Source organism: Nannobrachium achirus, assembly GCF_963921795.1.
Source record: "Nannobrachium achirus genome assembly, chromosome: 11".
Taxonomy (NCBI): Eukaryota; Metazoa; Chordata; class Actinopteri; order Myctophiformes; family Myctophidae; genus Nannobrachium; species Nannobrachium achirus.
The window spans coordinates 7,906,442-7,930,261 of NC_137820.1; the positions used below are offsets into that span (position 1 = coordinate 7,906,442).

The 23,820-nt window shown below is 43.0% G+C and overlaps 1 protein-coding gene across 1 annotated transcript in view; it reads right to left on the bottom strand.

The window, feature by feature from the left end:
- Positions 1 to 22,444, bottom strand: part of LOC308293692 (Golgi apparatus protein 1-like) — a gene marked incomplete at its 5' end in the record, with an annotated part of 112,108 nt that extends 89,664 nt beyond the window's left edge. Inside the window, one exon of the mRNA XM_080736287.1 lies at positions 21,908 to 22,444. Coding sequence (XP_080592413.1) covers positions 21,908 to 22,444 — 537 coding nt within the window. The remainder of the gene's footprint in view (positions 1 to 21,907) is intronic.
- Between the last annotated feature and the right edge of the window lie 1,376 nt (positions 22,445 to 23,820).

Consider the following 23,820-nt stretch of genomic DNA (forward strand, 5'->3'; position numbering starts at 1 on the left):
TTTAGATTTCAACATTGGATATTCAAAAATAGCAGATGTACAAGCTCACAATATATTTGAGAACGTTTGACAACCAGGGTTCCCACACATTTTTACCAATTAATTTCCCAAACTTTCCCCAAATTTTTCCAGAATATTTAACCCAATTTCCAGGACTATATAACAATAATTCAGCTCAATAACAGGTCGCTTACTCCTATGCGCAATGCCCAACGACAGGTAGTGTATGCCAGTGGTTCTCAACCTTTTCAGGCTGTGACCCCCGAAATAATCATGTTTTAACTGGGGACCCCAGCACCCTGACGAGCACTAAGAGTTGAGGAATTTTGTATAACACGGTTCTATTGTGAAAATAGCAGATCTACATGCTCGCCTCGCGTTGAGAGCATGTAGATCGGCTATTTTCACAATTTCTGCCTCTAATTTTTGACAATTTGGCCCATGTTTAATTTGTCATTTCAGAGGTATTAACTCATTTAGTGCCACCCTATCACCACTAGAGGGCGCCCAGTGGCCATAGAATAATAGAGATATGCTGGTAATGCATGCCCAAGCCCTGGAGCCATGACTTGCCAGACCACTTTCCTTTGTGCATGTACAGGAAGAGAATGAAGTTAGCTTGAAGTTAGCTATTGGCTACCAAGCATTTTAGAAGATCTATTTTCGGCAATTTAGCCACGATTAAACCTTGCACACCTCATGCATGGGAAAAAAACAGAGAAGAATGAGCTCTAAAAAATCGAATGCAATCCTGGATTGCATTGGAGTGGATTTGTGCAGTTTGTTCACAGCTTTCAAACAAAAAAAATCCGATTGGAAATCCGTTCAGGCATTCTTGAGATTATAGCCATTATGTTTTACATGTTATGTAAACAAAAATGGCTGCCCTGTATGTTAGATGAGGTTGTATGGGGGTGGAACATGCAAAATCGCGATTGAAATCATGTTCACTAGATTTGATGGGGTCCAAAAAAAAAATTTCCAAAAAAAGATTTTCAAATTTTTTTTTTTTTTTTTATATCCCGAACTAGTTCGGGATAGGCACTCTGGGATGCGATAATAATCCCGAACTAGTTCGGGATAGGCACTCAATGAGTTAACAAAATCAATAACTAAAGACAATGCATAGATATTTTTTCCAGGACCTTCCAGGACCCTTGATGAATTCCAAAACTTTTCCAGTACTGGAAAAATATTTTTTCTAATTTCAAAATATTTCCAGGAATTTCATGACCGTGGGAACCCAGGATAACTAATGATTTAGAAGGCATTTGTAGAATCAGCCTCAGGTCTTAATGGGTAAAAAAAACACACATATTAAATACGTAGCACCGCTCCACCACCGCCGGTAGCTGGTAGGGGTGCAACGGTTCAGTTTCTACCTCTGATTTGGGATCACGGTTTCGGTACGTGTTTTTCGTAAAAATAACTTTCTAAAAAGAAATTCTACCATTTGCAAAAGTCTCTATTCATTTGTGCTTGTATGTATGACAGTTGTATATAAACGAAAACACTATATAAATGTAAATATAAATGTAACACATAAACTTTACGTCATCAGGCGACCCGGACCCAACAGCGTTGAATTACACCGATTTACAAGCTCACGACGCACTGTGATCCCGATAATATCTTAAATCGCCATTTCTTAGGTCGCAATAATCGTGACGTGAAGACGTTTTTGTAATATGGTCCCATCCCTAGCCATAGTGGCAGAAAATGAAGGTGAACTCTGTACAATATGAATTTCAGAAGGGAACAAAAATCAACCTTGTATCTTGTGTAGCAAAGAACTTCACGTCTGCATCTCAGCTGGTCCCTCCCTACCTCAAGCCTATGATTTGTGTGTGTGTGTGTGTGTGTGTGTGTGTGTGTGTGTGTGTGTGTGTGTGTGTGTGTGTGTGTGTGTGTGTGTGTGTGTGTGTGCGTGCGTGCGTGCGTGCGTGCGTGCGTGCGTGCGTGCGTGCGCGTGCTTAATGCAGTCCAGCTGATGTTTCAATGTGTTGGACAGTAAAATAACAGTGTTCCAGTCAGATGTCCTGAGAGTAACTGACAGTTAAACACATGGTTCTCCAGCACCGGCCACGTTGTAAGCCTGATGATGCTGCTAGCAATTACTTTCACACTTTTTATCAGTCTCTCTGCTATTAAATTCGAATATAACATTATAGCAGAAACAGGTAAACCCAGCACTTTCTTTTTTGTAAATGAATGGCCTAATTCAGGAGTCTTCAACGTTTTCATGCCAAAGGACCCCTTAGTTGAGAGAGAGATGAAGCAGGGACCCCCACAACCTTTTCATAGATTCCGTATAGTTTCATTGTTTGACAGCACAATCATCAGTGTATTTGGATTCATGTCAATTTGTGTTTTCCGATATTTAACCACTTGAACTGTCAATGATTAATAAACTTGACCTTTCACTCTGTACTTAGTCTGCAGCGCGAGGCGTTGTGAGCTTGTAGATCTGCTATTTTTGGTTAAAGTTCTCAGAATATGGACGCTAGTGTAGGGTTCAAGTGGTTAATATAAAAGAGGAGAAAAAAAAGGTTATATCTCTCAAGGATTTGGAGGACCCCTTGTAGTAACTCAGGGGACCCCCTATGGGTCCCGGACTCCCTGTTGAAGACCCCTGCCCTAATTGAAGCGATGTGTTTTGAGCTTGTACATTCTACTACTTTCGCAGATTTTGAATTTGAATTCAGAAACAGTTTGACAGTTTGCTTTTGCAATTTGCTTAATCATGATACGTTAATCATGTTTACCCAGCAGCTAACGTAAAAACCACAACTTCTCTTTTTCTTTTTTTCTTCTTCTTTTTTTTAAAGTATGGCACAACCACCATTAAAATGTTTTGGTCTAGTAATGTTTTTGTTTACAAGAGTCATTATCAACACATTTTTTTGAGTACTAAAGAATGTATTTCTGTACATCCGATGATTTGATTTAACGATCCCACCCCAAATAGATGTACAATAGGTGTGTGTCTACATAGGTATGTGTTTAACCCATTCAGAACGGGTACACATTTTGTGTTTCATTATTTTATGCTTTAACTATTGAAAAATAGCAGATATACAAGCTCACAGCGCGGCACCGAGTGCCGCGCTGCGAGCTTTTAGATCTGCCATTTTTGAAAAATCGTGAAAATTAGAATTTTGACCCGATTCTATAAGTGTCTTTTTTGGAAAAAAACCTATGTTTCTATGTCAGCAATCTGGCCAGCCATAGTCAAAGAAAAGGTCCTTTTCACTTAAATGGAGCTCAGTTAGTCTGTTCTTGAGAGACTACTATGTCAGTGGTGCTCAAACCTTTTCATGTGAAGGACCCCCAAAATGATATTTATTTGGCCACGGACCCCCATTTCAAAATATATAGTTCCAGGGACCACCCAGAAGCAACATTTGAGTTACAGACGTTCGCTTTGAAAATACATATATTCAAAGATTTGCACACATTTTCACGACTTTTTCAAAAATAGCAGATCTACAAGCTCGCAGCGCGGCACTCGGTGCCGCGCTGTGAGCTTGTATATCTGCTATTTTTCACTGGTTAAAGCAGTCAATAAGTCTAGGCCTGAATGGGTTTAATACAATCAGGTGTAAAGAGGATAACATATCGTGGGTCCTTCCTAACGTGTTTCCTGAAGATTGCACTGTTGCATCTCAGCAGCCGTCTTAAAGAATAGCGACTTTAAGCTCGACGATTTTCAGGACGGCAACGCCAGGCGGACTATGGCTGCTATGACGTAATCGCCGTAGCGATCAAAAGTAATGGTTAAGCAAAGCCTCGGCGGCGACGGGTTCCTACCCCTTTCACTGAACGCTTTGGTTCCCATGGCGACGCGTACACGCAGCAGACGGAGTAGGCGCTACGTGGGAAGGGACCGTCTGCCGTAGTAGAGACGGCTGGGGGCGACGGCAGGTTTATCTATCGAGTGCGGATCATTTCTGTTTACCGTTGTCATCTGCCGTTGCCGTATCGTTACTTAAAGGACCTACACCATGAATTTTCACTTTTTCTATTTTAAAACCTTTTTTTGGGGTCCCACTGGCACCTTCTATCCTCACAAAGTCCTATTTCTGACCATTGTGTCTTTCTCTGGTTTTGGGAAGACAGAGATGAAAAAAAAAATTTTTTCAAAAACTTTTTTTCAAAAACCTTTTTTTTTCAAAAACTTTTTGTTTTACTTTTTTTTTTTTTACTCTAGACTTTTGCGGCAAACTTCTAGTTTTTATACATTATACATAAATACAATGCAGGTGGGGTTGATTGTCTAATGTAGATTAACTTTCTGTAATGTCTGGTCTAGCAACGGTCGCCCTGTGTCATTTGACAGTAGGCCTATAACATACAACATAGGCCTACAGTAGGCTATAATCAGAGCTGCAACATTATCCTATTTTTGTATTGGCCCAATATTAACATTATTTGTTGTCAACGTGGGGAGTGAAGAGGAGGGGAGGGGGGAGGGGTGGAAAAACCCCACTAGATGCGCCCCTAAGCAAACAGAGGCCGTTTTGGTATTGCAGCTGGAGAGCCTCATTATAGTAGAGCTAGAACAAACAAAAGGAATGGTCAGAGTGTTTGTTGAGGGTTAAAACCTGTCTAAGACTCAATTTTGAGCATATATTTATACAAAAAATATAGTTTTAAAAGCATGGTGTAGGCCCTTTAAGGTCGCTAATAATAATCACACCACGGTGGAAGAGCAGACAGCACTAATCACACATGATCGCTGTGTCCAACTCCAGTCTGCCTGGCTGTACCCCTCCTCTTCACTAATCACACATGATCTCTAGGGGTGCAGGAAAAAAATCGTTTTGAATTCAAATCGTGTTTCTAACAAGGTAAGATTCAGAATCGATTCTCACTTTCCAAAAATAGATTTTTTTAATTAGATATTATTTATTAGATATTATGATTTTTATGATTTTTATTTCAGATTTTTTCATTACGATAATTTATAGATATGATGTTGTGTTTGTACAAGTTAAAAGAATGTGTGCAAGCATGAATAAATCAGACATGTTGTCTTGGATTTACCTTTGTTTACATTAGTTGATAAAACCTTTACAATTATAAAAGCTACATAATGTACTCTGCTTTCATGCCAGCAGACTGGAGTAGATCCTGATATATGAATTGAATAGAGAATCGTTTTGAATAGAGAATCGTTTTGAAACGAGAATTGTTTTTAAATCGGAAAAATAATCGTTTCTGAATTCGAATCGTTTGGATTTGAAAGAATCTCTGCGTCCAACTCCAGTTTGCCTAATGTACACTCCTTCTCTTCCTCCTAGCAGGTTAAGGCTGCTGGAAACAAGAGCTCTGCGCCCTGAAAACCAAACAAACAGGGGAGCACTGGGAACGGACCGAACAGAGGGTTGTAACGATACATTTTAATAGCGATTCGATACATATCACGATACATGGTTGACGATACGATACATGAACGATATTGGTTCATTCATGGCGATACGATACGATTCGATTCAATGATTTAAAATTGATATAGTAACTATTTAGCAAAGAAATTAAATCTGTGTGAAAGGTGTGGATAGTCATGTTTTTAAGGGAAACATGTATTATTATGGATATAAATACGTGATTACCTGATAACAGTGATTATCTGCCAGATACATGGTTATTGTAAGTTGACAAACTTGCACCTTGACATGAACCCAGAGATTACACACATTTATCAATAGACCAGTGTAGCTATATGGAAAGGAAAAGTAATTAGACCCCTCCTTTTATTTTTTTCTTCTTAAAAATGCTAAATACAATGCACAAGTAGGTAGTATCGATACAATCGATTCTTTGCACTGCCGATTCGATACGATACAAAATAAAACGATACGATTCGATTTTAGCTGTTTTCATTTCGATCTACTTCGATTTTTTAAGTTAAAAACGATATTTCGATACAGTTACTATATCGTTACACCCCTACGTGTGTGTGTACGGGGCTGTAGAGCCGAAACCCTACTGAGAAGAAAGGAATAGCCCAGGGCAAGATGTCAATTAGTAGTGCAGAGCCTGTGCACGCGCTGCAGGCAAAAGAAACCTGCGTGGATAATAAACTACTGCAAAGTACAGCAGCCAAGGGCAGGAAACTAAAAACTTCCTTTCTTTTGTCCCCCTGGGTTTGGCATGGCACGGCCTGGCCTGGTCGTTGGCCCACTTGCGCTACTCTGCTGCCTAGCAACGAGGCTACGGCAGTGGTTCTCTAAAGTGAGGGGTCCGGGGACCCCCAGGGGGGGTCCCTGGCCGGGGGGGGTTCCAGGGGGCCCCCAGGCGAAATGAGTAAACGTACTGTAGCATCACAATCGTACAATAGCCATCATACGTTGGCTATTCAAGAGTAGCAGATGTACAAGCTTGCAAGCGTGGCACAAAGTGACACACGTATTTTTGAAACTATTTGAAAAATGAATATTTTTGATAGATTTTCTTTTACATGAATATTCTCTTCTGGGGGTCCCTGGCAGAAAACCTTTTCAGATGAGAGTCTGCGACCACATACGTATGTATATACATTTGGTGGTCCTTGTCATGAAAAACTTTGGAAACCACAGAGCTGCTGTAAAGTTAGGGCTGAGCGAAATGACGTCAGAATCAATAACCCGATTATGTCAAACCTTTGCCTCGATTGCAATTAACACATTTCGTGCCAAAAAACGGAGACCTCCGACTTTACGAAATTATCAGTTTTGTGCCAAAAAACAGATCTCCTACTTTCTATCTTTTTAACGCGAGCGTATTAATAATGTCGTTGGCCACTGTAAGAACGATCCGCGGTTGCTAGGAGACAGATGCATGCAGAGATAAATGAAGAACACTTCTTCGTCCGGTTCTTCTTCTGCTTCTGCAGGGAAATGGGTTTATCTCTGGATCTAGGTTTACACAGCACCCATGGTTAAAGGACAACTTCACCACTTTTCAACCTATCTTCATATAATTGGTCCTCACTAATGTTCACGATAAAATGTAAAAAAAATAAAAATAATAATCTACTCGGTCTGTGTCTCATAGGAGGGCTCTGGGGAGTTCAGAAAACCGTCTGCCAGACTGCCAGTGACATCATCGTTTGGAAGATTGTTTTTAAAATAGGATTTCTTTTTAAATATTTAGATTTTATTATCGCAAGAACAATGGCTTCCATTATAACATTGTAACTTTTCAGGAATAGAAAGCCTGCAGTTTCTATTAGCTGGGATTCCCCATCGATGATGTCACTAGTAGGCGGGTTTCTGAACTGCCAACAGCCCTCCTATGAGACAGACGTTTTGTTGCTTTTTTATCATGAACATTAGTGAGGACCAGTTATATGAAGAAGATAGGTTCTTCACACACGGGAGACTACAAATATGGCCACCCTAGCGACCCCACTCCAAGATGTGCTGTGATTGGCCGGCAGTGTATAACCCTCGCTGTGATTGGCCGGTAGTATGATGACGTCATTTTGCCGCGAAATTCTCCCCCCCTCAAGGCTCATAGAAAACATATAAAGAGAAGGCTTTTGAAGCTGAAAATAACGGAGTGGGGGTTCTAAAACTTTAGCGATTTAACAGTTAGGACCATTTTAAGATTTGTTTTATAAAAAAAGTTACATGGTATAACTTTAAATTCACACGCTGTTTAGTGGAAGGTGAAGCTACAACAACCGAAGAAATGTTTTTTTCCTGTCTTTATATTTCACGATGGTGTCCATTAGGGCATTCACCAAATATTCGAATATTCGAATATCAAAGTCACTATTCGACGTTGTTCACCAAAGTCGAATATTCGCTTCTTTTTATTTTCCCTTTAAAAAAAATATACCGGTAGTTTATAAAGCTTGGCTAGATAGGAAGTCATAAGAATGAGTTGTCAATGCCCTGGTGGATGAATTTGTTAATGGTCTATACCAGGGCTTCTCAAACCTTTTTAGGCCGTGACCCCCAAAATAAACATATTTGAACCTGGGACCCCCACCCTGACAAGCACTTGGAATTGTAGGTATTACTTTTAATGTAACTCGGTTCCGCAGATAAATATTGTGAAAATAGCAGATCTACATGCTCACAACGCCTCGCAACAGATCGGCTATTTTCACAATGTTCGCCTCTTGCTTACTTAATATTTGACAGTACTTAATATTTGACAGTTTGGCCAATCATGGCGAATATTTGACTATTCGAATACTTTGAGGTCGAATAATTCGAATACTAAAAATCACTATTCGTGAATGCCCCAGTGTCTACACAGACACGGACAATAAAGTAGATCATTAAACACCTCGGCTTCACCGCATTGTGTTAACCATCCTGCTGGCTATTGTATTGCTGCTTTTGCATTTTGAGAGAATCATGCAAGCCTCTCGGAAAGGCCATCTGTCTCCACACTACTAACAGCCGGCTTTCCCCTCTTTTTAAATACTAGCTTGATTGACAAAAAAAAAACTAGAGTGTTTCAACGTCGTGGCGCTCTCGCTCTGTAATACCTCCTCATCTACCATCTCTCTCAAACAACTGCTCGTCACCTCAGATGTAAACTGCGCCTTAAGGACTTCTTTATCACAGGGAGGTGGAATGACAAGACAGCTGGGGCGAGTGGGGAAGGGAACAAGATTGAGAGAGAAAGAGGCCAACAGAGAGGGAGATGGAGAGAGACCAATTAGAGAGAGAAAAGAGAAAGAGATTGCAGAGAAAGTCGTCCATTTCCCAGCCTTAGTGAGTCACTCTCCACTCATGTAATTTCATGTAAGTGCCAGTAGTTTGACAGCAGAGCTCACTGACATGGATTCAAGGTCAGGCCATGGCCTGCTGCTCTCCAAAGGCCATGTGTGTCTCTCATTGATGCTGGTTTAAAAAATGATGTGTTAAAGTGTAAACCATTCCCTACTTTCTTAGCAAAGACTCATTAGTGCCTTTGGTTTTAAGTACTTAAGCTCCATTTCTTTTACTTCATCATACAATGGTGTTATTGCGTGGTAAAGGTAAAAAAGAAATCACACTTGTGTGAACTGAGCGGTGGAGACTGCGTGTGTGCGTGTGTGTGCGTGCGTGCGTGTGTGCATGCGTGCGTGTGTGTGTGAGTGTGCCTGGCCTGGACTGGCCTGGCCCTGAACAACAGCGTCCCTCCCTTAACATGTGTGGTCAGAAAAGGTATTGCAGGCTACATACAGACAGACAGACACGGACGGATACCCACAGCCACGTATAGGAGACGGTGTGACCACCGCTCAAAAAAAGAAAAAAAGAATGTTCTGTAAGCTGCACGTTGCATGAACAAAATATCGCAAACTGTTACTTTTCAAGATTCAAATTCAAAACTATCTATCTATCTATCTATCTATCTATAAATTAGCCGTCTGTCTGTATTATGCCCGATTGGCAATGGGCCCATAGCCAATCAGAGAGGGGCAAAGGGTGACATCATAATATCAAGAGAGTGGCTGTCTATGCCCATGGCCAATCAGATGGGCATAAACCGGCATATGTCTGAAAACCTTGAGGATTGGTGGATTGGTGAGCTTCACATGACATTTCAGCCAACCTGATTATAAATGGGCCAAATTAATCTCCATGATTGGTCAAGTTTCACGTGACATCAGTTTCACATACCCATATATGGAGATATGCTGTGAGACCCCAAACATGCTTACTCAGTTATTCGTTATGTGAAAATCCTATGACGTCTATCTCATCTGACATCATATACATACAATCCCTTTTATGCCCATACAGTGAGATCCCTGTCTGAACCAGCCACACAGATATGGGCTGTTTTCCTCCATATATGGGCATTCCCATATGAAGTCCTGTTAGAAGTTGGCTTAAAATTGATGACATCAGGGATCTCCATATATGGGCATAAAAGAGATTCTGTTAGAGTGGTTCCCATGACATCACAACATACAATCTCTTTTATGCCCATACATGGAGATCCCTGTCTGAACCAACCACACAGATATGGGCTGTCTTCCTCCATATGAAGTCCTGATGTCACATGTGATGTCACAGTGATGTCACATGTGATGACAGACAGACAGTCAAGCTGTGACCGTTCACATACTAAACTGTGACCTACGGTCACAATAAAACGGGCAGAGTGAGTGCTAACCTCCAGTATATATAAACAATATTGATCACAGATTATGTCATCAGTGTAAGGTTTCTAAATCTAAACAGTCCACAGCCCACCTCTGAGACTCAGTCAGTAGACAGAAATGCTCTGGTGGTGCAGTGGTAAAGTAAAGTCCCTGCCCAGCACCACCGCATCCTGCTTTGCCGGGCGTCTACACAACTGCAGTGATGTCATTACGTGCGCATCCCGCATCAAAAACTCATTCAAGTCACCCAGGGACTCATTCATGTCATGGTCCTGGGGTCCCGGGGATGCGCCTCCATTGGAGTCCATGTTAAAATAATTTACCGCGTCGCGGTAAAAGAAGAAAAAAATAAATTCCACAGACACCACCATTGTTCATGGGTGAAAGCATCCTACTTTAACCTACGTTAACACAAATAAAATCCACGTAGAAAGTCTTAAACAGGCGATAGAAACGTCAATGTTTTGATTCCACCGACGTCCGACGCCATTTTGCGCGTGTAAACTTTATATTGAGGACTCATAAAACTTTTCTGGGACCCATTTGAATGACCACCTGTGGGTCCCGGGACCCATTACATTGAAAACCTAGTAACATCACTGCAACTGTCCCATGTTCGTTCGTGGGAGGTAAGCCGGGGCGGGGAGGGTGATATTGGTCATCGCATGCACTCCTACGGGGCTGTCACAGGGAAGTGTTGGGCAGGAGGAGTAGGACGAAGGCTCTATGTCCTCCCGGTGGGGGCTCCTCACTGGTAGGTGAGTCAGTGAGATGATGCAACAGCATCAGTGTGGGGAGGAATTAATTGGCATAAAAACTAAATTGGGGAGAAAGGGGGGTAAGAAAGAATTGGCTACTCACTCTATTATATAGAGTTTTAGAAATGATCCCATCTCTATAATGAAAATTAAATAGTGAGAACCAATTATGAAAGTTGAGAATGGGTGAAGTGCCCCGTTGAACGGCAGTGGCTGACGGTGCAAAACAGTGAAAACGTTGAAGTCACGCCTTTGTTCACAACCCACCAATTCACTCACTTGGTCGCTAAACGCACACGCTCCTGTGGGCTCCTGAGTGAAACCTTTTCATAAACACTAGGTTTTCAATCGCTAGTTTAAAGTCTTTTACCATGCGTTTACTAAATTAGGCTCCCATTCATTTTAAAACGAATGATAAAGTAGGGCTATGTTTCTAGGCTTCCTACTGGTTCTACTGAGTGAATGGCATTCATTTGATTCATTTCCAATAGCATTTCTGGACAGGTTTACAGAAAGATGGCTCTAAAATAGGCTTCATTCACGGTCTGTAGAAACTAATCGCCGTTGTCCATTCCTTCGTCTATGAGATCTACAGGCTCGGCTTGGCGCCGTGTTTTGAGCTTTGCAGATCTGCTACCTTCAATGCTTTTGTTTGACACTGTAGTTAAGTGTGGTATGATCAAGTACTGTAGGAGCATTAACCCACACAAAGAAATGCCACGACACGTAGGGCTGTCACAATTATTAGGTAATCGTCTAATCGCAATTATTTGACATAATCGTGATTATTTTTCATAATCGTCATAATCGTTTCCATGTTGAAAAATGTTCATATATTTTTTTTAAGTAAAATATAGTGGAAATAGCAGATCTACAAGCTCACAGCGCGTCGCATGTGAGCTTGTAGATCGGCTATTTCCACTATCAATGTTATTTTTTTAAGTATGAAGTTGTCAAATATGTCAGTAATTTCTTTGTATATTTACTTTAGGTTATGTGTCATATCTACCATGTGTAACTTCAAAGCCTAAAAGCCAAACAGAAATGTAATTGTCAACGACAAAAACACAATTAAATCGTTAATCGCAATTATTTGAGTGAAAATTAATCGTCATATAAAATGTCATAATCGTGACAGCCCTAACGACACGACAACGTTTTAATACAATCAAGAATTGAACCGTATTCGCTCTTGACCTCAAAAACAGCCACAGGCCACAGCTTTCCAGCCAGAGAAAAGCACAGCTAATTCAGCCCTTTTTTTCTGCCCCCCCGGTCAGTCATTAAGACAGTCATGGGGTCATTGTGCAGTAAACAGAAAACTATTGTTGGGGTTGTTGAAAAGAGCTTCCAGTGGCTCAAAGGCCCGCTCACAGCTAAAAGGGACAGAGCTTTTGATGGTGAGATTATGGCTCCAGGGCAGGTTGAAAAAAAACTCTGCTTACAGTAAGGTTAGTGAGAGCTGGGGACAAACTAGTAGTCGAACAGAGTTACAGTGTGGATACTCCTGGTCAAATATTATTCAACTACAAAATGGAAGTTTCTCAGTCCAAATTTACACTGGAGCAGTGGAGTCACTGGAGTGCTTAATTAAAAAGAGGGGGCACGGTGGCGCAGCCGGTAGCGCTGTCACCTCACAGCTAGAAGGCCCTGGGTTCGATTCCCGCTGGGGACACTGTGGGCGCGTTCTCTCCTCAGCGTCATCAGTGCCCACGCGGTGCCCACACCCTGGGTGGAGTTGGCGATTGGGCCTTCTGTGTGGACTATGGAGTTTGCACGTTCTTCCATTGTCCCTCACCCTCACAAAAAACATGCAGTTGTCCGGGTCTCTATACCGGGGTAAAGCCCTTTGCACACAGGCGCGTTTAACCGCACGGATAAAACGGACAATATCATTTTTTGAAAAGAAAACAATGATTCTCTATGACCTCATGCACACCGGCTCCGAATTAGCCGTGCGACGAGTGGCTGCCGCCGTGCGTTTTTTTTCTCGATCGAACCCAGTTCGATTAGTGCGTGTTTGTCGCATGCGGTAAAAAACTCATCACTCCTTTTATGACTCCCTTTTGGATCCGCAGCGCCGATTCCGCACAGCCTTGCACACCAAATCCCCCTCCCCCTGGTCAGGTGAAAAGAGGCGGCTTGGCCTCCTCATGCATAGAAGGAAGCATGAGGTCAGTCCGTTGCTCTCCCCAGGTTGGCAGAGGGAGTGTAGCGCCCAGGATTATGGACACCAGGTGAAAAAAAAAATAGTTACAAAAATCATGGAATACAAATTTAAGAGGGAATAATAAATAAAATACTTAAAAGGACAACTTCACCCATGTTTAGCCTATCTTCAATATAATTGGTCCTCACTAATGCTCATGATAAAAAAAGGTCAAATGTGTTCCCCCTACTCAGTCTGTGTCTCACAGGGGGGCTGTGGACAGTTCAGAAAGTGTCTTTCACTTGTTTAAAATAATTAAATAACATTAATGTAAATCTGTGATATCAGTCCTCTATGACAGTGGTTCTCAAACCCCCAAATTGATCCCCAAACGCAGCGTGGCACACATGACGCAACGCGCTGTGAGCTTGTAAAAACAGCCGATCTACGAGCACAGCCGATCTACAAGTGCGAGGCGTTGTGTGCTTGTAGATCGGCTGTTTTCACTAGCTTAAATCATTTTTAAAATGATAAATGAAAAACGAACGGTTTTGGACATACAAGATTTTCACCCGACGACGACGATAGCTGAACTGTCACTGGAGTAGCGGTAACGCCACCGTCGCCCCCTGCAATGTCGTGGCCCTCGGCTTGGTACCCTAGACATAATTTGGCCCTTGGGGAAAACGAATTGGGGAACCCTGATGTAGAGCATGCCATAGGTTTCGGATGTTTTGGATGTAGAGCGACGTTCCCGACGGTCGTGACGTAAGACGTTCGTCGACAAAGAAAAATTGGATCATTCAGACGATCCAATTCCCCCACAATGCACCTGGATTTAGCTTCTTCCGGGTGCTTCAAAACACCACTGAACAACTTGCGTTGAAATGAATAGCTGGGAGCGGGGCTGTCCTTCCTACAGATTATATATAACTCTATGGTACCAGCTCATTTAGCTGGGGAGTCAGACGTGCTCAACATTTGCTCAAGTTTCAGGGAGGCCCATTGACTTCCATTATTATCTAATATTACATTCCTCCTATTGCCGCATCCCACTTCCAAGCCCATTCACGCCCCCTTTACATCGACTTCAACTCATAGGTAGTCGCATAGGTAGTCATCAGGACGTAAGGAATACCGCCCACAACCCTATGCCGTCCGCTCATTCGCTAGAGAGCAAGAGAGAGAGAGAGAGAGAGAGAGAGAGAGAGAGAGAGAGAGAGAGTCTCAGGTTACAAGAGGGAAGGGGGGGGGGGGTCAGCTGCACAGGGGGAGAGAGAGAGAGAGAGAGGGGTCAGCTGCACAGGGGGCACACACACACACACACACACACACACACACTCAAAATACATGAAGAAACAGTGCTTTTTGTGGGCAACATGGCTTGGAGCAGTTGTGCGTGTGTGCATGTGAGCACGCGAAGCGTGCAAACTCTAGGATTCGCCCGCCTTCGGCGGGCAATATTCTAGTAATATTATAAGAGAGAAAAATATCAAACATGAATAATATGTGAATTTGGCTCTGATCGGTACAGCAGTTCATGAGATGAACTCTTTACAGACAGAACCTCTTCGGCAAATTGGCATGGGGAAACCTGACAAGAGTAACAAGTAACAACGCTGTTAAACAATTGCTAAAGTAGCAGATCTACAAGCTCAAAACTCTGCACAATGCTTTTGTATGACACTGTAGTCTAGTGTCATCAAGTAGGGAATTAATTTACGGAAAAGAGTAAAGGGAGGAAAAAAAACACATGGGGATAAATGGTTTCTGCCCGACATCGACCATATGCTATGCTATTTCTTTCTACATTTGAAAAGGTTTCGGAAATAATTTGATGTCTTTCTTTGAAGAGAGAGAGAGAGAGAGAGAGAGAGAGAGAGAGAGAGAGAGAGAGAGAGAGAGAGAGAGAGAGAGAGAGAGAGAGAGGGAGAGAGAGAGAGAGAGAGAGAGAGAGAGAGAGAGAGAGAGAGGAACGTGGGTATTTAAAAAAGGCAGGGCAACGTAAGGTGAACTTGGCAGAGTGAACTCAACAACAGACACACTTACAGCATGAAATCATTTCGACACACTTCAGAAGGAGGAGGAGAGAGAGAAAGAAAGAAAGAAAAGCTCCCAAAAAGCCTCCTCCCTAGCAGAACTCTCTGGATGTGTACCACGTAAACAAAACCACAGCTACCAAGGAGACTGACAGTCAGTGTGGGCAGGCTAGGAGACACAGAAAAATACTATGTGACTAAAAACCAGGCCTAAACTTAACCCACACACACCACTAGCAGCACCAGCAGCCGGCCAGCCCAGCCAAGCCAAATGAAGACCAGTGTTAACTTCATAGACTAAAACTATGACGAACAATGTTCACCGTCTTACCTTTTATCCACTGGCGAAATAAAAACCAAGCTATGATTAGAGCTATCACGATTACAAATTTAAGTTATAAATAATAATTGTGATTAACGATTTAATTGTGTGTTTTGGCATTGACTGGAACATATGAATACATAATTTATTTTTGCCATTTAGGCTTCATAAGCATATACTGCACAGGGCAGATTACTGACCTATTACATAAATATTATACTTTACATTTATTTTTGAAAATAGCAGAAATAGCTGATCTACAAGCTTACAATGCGTCGAAATAATTGCAATTATCTCACATAATCGTGATTAGACGATTATGCATGTGACAAGCCTAGCTATGAGGAGTGATGACTAAAACCAAGCTATATATTGACAATTCTGTCAAATAAAAACTAGACTAAAATGTTAAGGGAGGGAAAAGCGGAGAAGAGATCCAAACGAAGTTTGGTTGCGCTCGGATGTTGCACTCTGAAAACAGTAGATCTAAAAGCTCACAAAGTGTCATGCTGCGACGCGTTGTTAGCTTGTAGATTGGCTATTTTCGGCATGCAGCACCATCAAGGCCCGGCAAAATGCATTTTTATCAACAAAATCAACTGAAGATTTAGTCAAATAAAATCCATTATTTAGTCAAATAAAACTAGACTTGTACCTTTCAGATGACTAAAATATGGCTAAAACTAAATAAAATGTAATTTAATGGACTATGACAACATTTGCCACCAAAATCAACACTGCTGAAGAACGAGCTACAGTGAGAACTGCTCTCTCCCTTTGTGTAATTTCACTATCAATAATGCACTTTAAAAAAGACCATCTCTTTTAGGCACTGCCTCTCGTGAAATGACAAACTCACAGTTAAATCATTTCAAGGGGGACCCCTTGTCACCCCCATTACTCTGGGGAAGAGTTACAGACCTGTAAGGGTCTCATTTAGAAGAAGTAACTGACAGTTTAAACACATGGCACTCCTCCCGACACAGGCCACGTTGTAGGGCCGCTGCTGCAGCTAACAATTACTTTCTAGGGATGGTCCGATCAGGTTTTTTGGAACCGATCACCGAGCACCGATCACAAAAGTTTGATCACCCGATACCGATCAATCACCGATCCGATCAAGTTATTATTTATATGTTATTTATATTTTCTAAATGTTAATGTTTTAACTTTAATTAATTAATTCACTCATGAATTCATTTATATATTTGCCTTATAGTTATTTACCAGCATTACTATGTATTTATTATCATAGCAGTAACTAATTATTCCTTCAGCACTGTGGAAATCAATACCCCAAAATGGCCTCAAGTGGGCATACTGAACGGCTGGTTGATCGGATGCACCGATCCGATCGGATCGGTGAATTTACCTTTTGATCTAAACCACCGATTATCGCCGATCACGCTTTGATCGGCCCGATCCGATCCATTGCCGATTGATCGGTAACATCTCTATTACTTTCACAATCGATCTGTCCAGGCTATTCATTTTGACTGTAAATTATAGCAGAATAAGGAAATAAAAGTACAAAAGGACTGCAAATACTCATCACACACGTGGGGAAACCACAGCTGTTAAGGAGTGTCTCCAATTATCATTCCTCCTTGGCTATGTTAGGATTATTGGCAGCCCAAATCCCATCCCATCCCAGATTGGAATCAGATTGCTGTTATTGCATGAACTTAACAAAAATGTACAGAACAAACAAAGAAACCATTCAACAACCAAAAGATGGACAGTGATACATGGACAGTGATATTTGGGGGTCAGACTTGAATCGTTTCCAATTTAGACATTTAGCAGACACTAGACGTGGTCCGTGGCTCAAATGGCGAATACATAATGGACCTTGATATGAAAAGGTTTGAAAAGCACTGCTAAATCCAGAGCGACTTAGAAATGCGGGATTGGAGTTAGCAGAGAAAGCATGAAGCCCCAAATTCAATAACCAACAAGTTGAATAGTCGCATGTTGTAACTAAAAGTTCAGAGAACAATGTATCGTAGTGCCTCAAGGAAACTAAGATGCCAGGTAAACATCAAACCTAACATCTGTCTAAAACATCTTTGGTTCAGGGGGCACCCCTCTAAATAACTTTTTCGTCAAGCTTGTACATATCGGATAGTTTTCCGCAAGTGACAGTTCTGCCGTAGACATTAAGCATTTTCAGAGGCCTACAGTATATGTCCTTAGTTACATTGTTACCACAGCAGCACCCAAAATTGTCGAAATCGTCTGGATACAGAGTGCCGAATCTGACGATGGCCTAGTGCAGGGTTCCTCAAAGTGGGTGACGTGACGGCAGTCCAGGGATGCAGCAGAATACTCTGATAATATTGGAAAAGTATCAACATCACCTCACCTGAGTTAAACTGTACTTTCCATCTTTTTCAGTCTACTACAGTACACCAAGTATCTTCAACCCAAATAGCAGATCTACAACGTGATGCGTTGTTGTGAGCTTGTAGATCTGCTATTTGTGGTGAACGTTCCACCCAGAATAGGGATGCTGGGGTTTAAGTGGCTAAACGTCAAGTATAAGTTATTTTTGATCTGGACACAGATATTCTCAGATATTCCTTGTGACACAAACTGTATCTTAGGGGGAAATATTTACATACAGTATTTGACACAAATGTTAAGGTACTGTAAGGTAAGTAACAACATAATTCACGGGTGGCGTGGATGAAAAAGCCCAGCTCATGTCGGTCCATCAGTGAGTGAGTCACGCGAATCCACAACATTCCGTTACCTATCGACTTCAGTTCCACCCTCCCATTCCATCCACAAAGGCAGGTCACAAAAAGTAAGTAGTAAGTAAGTAACACATTTGGTGTAACACTCACATACTGTAGGAGATATGTTGCGCGTCGCTGACTGGCTGTGCCTTTCACAGGCTTTCGAACGCTGCTCAGTCAGCTGCTTTTCAGCGCGATGTGACAGTCGCTTCTCGGCCTTAGGGTGTCTTACGTGTTTATGTTTTATTTTGAGTAGAAAGGAGTTTTATGTGTTTTATTTTGTTCATCTTTTATGCTATGTTGATGAATTTAACACATAGGACCACAATGGAAACTAAACTAGTCCTCTGCACCTGTTCAGAATTGATGTCTGACTGTACCACGACCCACGTGTCGTTTACATTTCTGACTAATAAAGTATTCAATACATTCAATATGCTGTATAGCCACTGACTGCACAATCCACTGACCACTCTACACACTGAGCGAGATAGTCACTCCTGTGAATCATAAACGCGTCACTATAAGTGAACCCAGGGGGGAGCATCTGTTACATCGACTCCATTGATTTAATGCTCAATCAGTGCATCACTCATACTGTAGTCTCGCATGGCCAAACTATTGACTCCCATAATTTGCAAACGCTCCCGTCATACAGTCTGTGAGACTGAAGCTCTCACCATGAGTATCCGGCATGAGAAGCGATAAAGCGTATGTGAATCCTCCTCCCCACTTCCGTTTCATTTTTACAGTCGTGAACATTAATCCTGATATAAATAAAAATCATCTAAGCATATATATTGCTGCTTATCAGAAATTATATATATTTTCGTGAACGGAAATGCCAACTTCCGTAACTCGGATTTCGGGGGGGGTGTAGTTCCAGACTCTATATAGCATTCAGAGATTGCTCCTCATTCTGTAAAGGCCGTATCAGAGTGTACGGTGGAGAGCTATCCACCGGTGGAGAGCTTTCCACCGCAAGTCAGAAAATAAGTGCAGGACATCATAGTCACGGGGCCCACGGTGAAGTCCTCCCCCGCCTCCCTCTGGTTCAGACGCAAACTCCGTTCAGGTCGACCAATCAAAAGTAAAGCTCTCCACCGCGAGGAATGACGTAACGTTGTAGTTTCATGACTCAAAAAGACTCGAAAAGACTACACCGCGGTGTAAAGCCTTCCACCGCCCAGGCGACTATGATGTCGGCTTAACACACTCCAAGCAGAGAGGTGACTAATCACTAGTTACACCCCTGGCCTGTCCGGCCCTGGCAGCCCCAGGCAGGGAGGGGGGAGGAACCCTGTGTTCAAATGGGTACAAATAGAGACTAGGGTTGGCATCAGGGCCCCTCCAACACTGAGGAGCCAGGAATCGGTTCCATCACATTTGGAACAACCGTTTTCCTCCTCACTGTAAGAACTGGTAATGTGGACTTCACGTCTGATTGACAATTACAATAGCAGTGGTTCTCTAACTGTTTTGTTTGAAGGGCCACCAGAGTGTACAAACTGACCACCCGAGTGTACAAATGGAACCAAATAGACTCTACTGTACGAGTCCATTTGATTTGTACTGAGTTACAGACCAGTAAGGGTCCATTTGATTCCATCTGTACACTCTCAGAGTTACAGACCTGTAAGGGTCATTTTGGTTCCATGTGTACACTCTCAGAGTTACAGACCTGTAAGGTCCATTTGTACACTCTCAGAGTTACAGACCTGTAAGGGGCCTCAGTAAAACTATGCCAAAACCTAACCTTATTCCTAAACGTAACCGCAGTAGAACTGTCTAAGCCTAAACTTATTCCTAACCTTAACCTCAGTAAAACAAATACAAGAACGACTTGGGGGGCCAGTGGTCTGTGAAAATATTGGTGTGTTTTGTGGCTTTTACTCATATCACTTCTCCCAGATGGCTACTGATGGTGACCTAGACACTTAGCAATGCAGTTGCATTGCTAAAAAGAATACGAATCTCATCCCTTGTGTGTTTTTTGAACTCTGAGAGTGTATGCATAGATACGTATGTAGGGGTCCATTTGGTCCCGATTGGTGGGGTGGGCAGCAGCAGTGGCTCAGGGGTAGAGTGGCCGGTAGAACGGCCAGATGGGAACCGCATGGTTCCCAGTTCAATCCTGGGCTACCCCAGAGTTAGTGTCAAAGTGTCCTTGGCATTTGGCAAGACTGTTTTTCCCCTTTTTTAACCCAAATCTTTTCTGCAGGGTCCCTGGCACAAAAAGAAATCTGATGGGGGGTCCCCATATTCAAACTGCATTAGTAGACTAGTAATAACAACTAACCAGCAAGTTGGTGATTTGAGAGCCATACTACTTTTTTTTTTTTTAAACATACTAGCACCGAGAGAGGAAGTACAAAACCAAACTGCATCATGTTTCATTCTGGTGCTCTTTTCACAAATCCTCTTATTATTCATTGGCAATCAGCAAGCAATCAGATTTGCAATCAATCAAAAACGAGAAGCCATGGCCAATATAAGTCCCAGAAGACACAGCAACAACACGCCAAAAAGAACTGCTTTGCAAGAGATGATATCAAACACACACATAAAACCGTTTGCTCATCTGTTGATGATGAAGATTCCAAGCAGCTTGAACACAAAACAAACATTATGGCTCATTTAAAGGCAAGTCGCCTGCCCTCCCAAAAAAGATCTACAAGCTCACGCACATCATCATCATTATCATCATCATATCGCAGTTGATACTAGCTTGTATGTAGCTTTTTAGACAAACGACACCCACGTACGGCTGACTACAGTATAAGCTTAATTAAGTGATAAACACTCAAAATGTTAGCAGGATTAGCTTAGGTTTTAAAATTAAGCTGCCTTCCTTCATCCCCACTAGCTATGGTATGGGGAGAGATTTGTCTCAACGTAAGTCACAAATACATCATTTGTGGTTTGCAAAATACATTTGTAAATCATGGAAACACATTAATTTTGTAAATCGTGGAATATTTGTGCTTTATTATATTGGATACACAAACAACATATTGAGACAAATCTCTCTCCATACTATAGCAGACTAGCTAACTTAGCTCCGCTGCTAACTCAGCTCGGGCTCCTCCGGGCTCAGCGGGCAGAGAACTCCTGTTTGCAGCCGAATTTCGGGCTGCATTTCGGGGAGGTTCGGCACTTTGAGGAGGTACAGGCTGCACAGACAGCCCCGAGCTGTGTTGCTTCTCCTCCCCAGGAGAAGATCCAACACAGCCACCTCCAGTCCTCACCTCCAGTGGAGGAAAGTAACTAAGTGCATTTACTCAAGTAGTGTACTTTACTTGAGCATTTCCAATTGTCAGTACGTTTACTTCTACTCTCCACCTACAGATCTCAGTCAGAGGCAAAAATATTGTCGGCTACTTTTACCACTCCTCCACTACAATAATTTGAAATCTTATTCCACCAAAGCTCCAGCCTCCAGTCAATCAGTCCGTCCTCCCTCACCTCCAGTGGTATAAAGTAACTAAGTACATTTACTCAAGTAGTGTACTTTCCTTGAGTATTTTAACATTTCTGTACTTTCCTGGCAAATATTGTAGCCTTTGTAGGCTACTTTTCCTCCACTACAATCATTCTAAAAAACACTGCTCCAGCCTCTCCAGTCCCAGTCAGTGCTGCTTTGATTGATTGATTGATTGATTGATTGATTGATTGAAGACTTCGATTGAAGTTTGCATAGGAAAAGGTACAGTTTCATGACGGTACAGTTCACTGGTACAAGGTCTACTAAAAGGAGATCCTAGAAAAAGGCTAAGCTTATTTCCACAGCTTTGCTCACCTCCTTCCTGTCCTGCAGACACTCCAGCACGGCCAGGTTGTTGGACCAGGAGTGTTTGGGACAGAGGCGGGCCAGGTCGTCCCGGCACGCCGGCTCCTCGGCCAGCTTCCAGCCGCTGGAGGAGCGCCGCCGCGCCGGCGAGGCCCCTCCACCTCCACCTCCTCCACCACCACCACCACCTCCGCCGGCCAGCACCGGGCTCCGGTCCGCCGCCACTAGTCCCAGAGCCGCCCCAGGAGGAGGAGGAGGACCCCCCAGAAGGAGAGCCGGGTTGGCCGGTCCTCCTCCTCCTCCGCCGCCCGGAGCCGGAGCCCCAGCAGCCCCGGCCTGGTGGTTCGGAGAGCTCTCGGGCTTGTTGGCTGCTTGGCCGTTGTTGTTGTTGTTGTTGTTGTTGGAGTTCTGGTTCGCCGGGCTGTTGTTAATATTGTTGTCGTTGCCGTGGTCCCCGGCGGCGCGGAGAGCAGGCACGTACAATAGGATGATGTACGCGGCGGACAGCAGCAGGAGAAGGGGAACACGTATACAACAGGCCGCCATCTTCCTCTAGTCTAGGATATCCTGTGTTTCTGCTGCCCTGCCGTGCCGTCTGTCGGTCTGTCTGTCGGTCTGTCGGCTCACTTCAGGAGGCGGTAACAGCAGCACAGGCAGGCAGCTGTTGCCATTTTTTGCGAGAGAAACAAGCCGAACTAGACTTGCCTGGCTCCAGCCAATAGACCCGCCCACTCTCTGAGTGGAGTCTGAAATCAGGCTAGAACTAGACTGCACTCTGTCGAGGTGCCAACTTGCGACACTGCACTTGTGGCCATGTATTATGGACTACTTGCGCGCCAGCAGAGCTCGCCTTGTTATTAGGTCGCACTTGTGGTTGGTGACTGTAATGGAAATGCAATTTATATTCCCTTTCAGGCTATATGATCTATCGATTATTGAGTTATCGATTATTGATATAGGTTATATGTAATATTCATCTTACTTCGGTTATATTAATATATGACTGTAGGCTGATGTTATGAGTGTAATATGTAAGCAAGGGAAGTAAATGAGTATGATAATATGTCTTATGAGTTTAGGCCTCAGTGTACTGTGTACACGTAGTTATGCAGCAGCAGGCTCATAAGTAAGGTCAAGTTCACTAACTATTTCCCTGTAGGGAGTGTAGGCAAGCGGCAGACCCAGACAGCAAGACGACAAGTTAAGGTGTTATGAACGCAAGGAGAATGTTTCTTGTATCAGGAGTCAGTATTCTGGCTAGGGTAGTGACTACACACTACGGCCTCTGCATAGAGCAGAGGGCCTTCCATTCTCAGTCGATAAGAATGAAACACATGTTCATACAGTGGTTGGTCAGGGTAGTGTCGCCGCTCTCAGTCGCTGAGCGTTGAGCAGCACATTTCATAGGCAGAAGTGACCTTCCATACTCAAGTGTTGAGAGAACACATCTTTTGGTCAGACAGAAGGAATGTCAGTCCTCAGAATTATCTTAACAACTAGCCCTTACCCGTTCAAAGATATGAGCTCGAAATGATGTGCAGTGTGTGGATTATGGGATGTGCACTGTGCACACAGTATATGAGGGATGGAAAGTAACTTTAACTGGTGCTTGCATGCTAATATGTAGGAGCATCAATGTAATAAATACCCGTTCCATTTAACGGCTACAGAGATACTGTGTACCGATCTGCATGATTTTGGGCAACATCTGTAACAGGGCCAGATCCCCCCCCCCCCCCCCCCCCCCCCGCCCGCCCGCCCGCCCGCCCGCCCGCCCGCCCGCCTGTGTGTGTGTGTGTGTGTGTGTGTGTGTGTGTGTGTGTGTGGGGGTTTGTGTGTGATTGTGCATGGCCTGAACAACAGCGCCCCTCCCTTAACATGTGTGGTCACAAAAGGTACTGTAGGCTAAATAGATATAGATA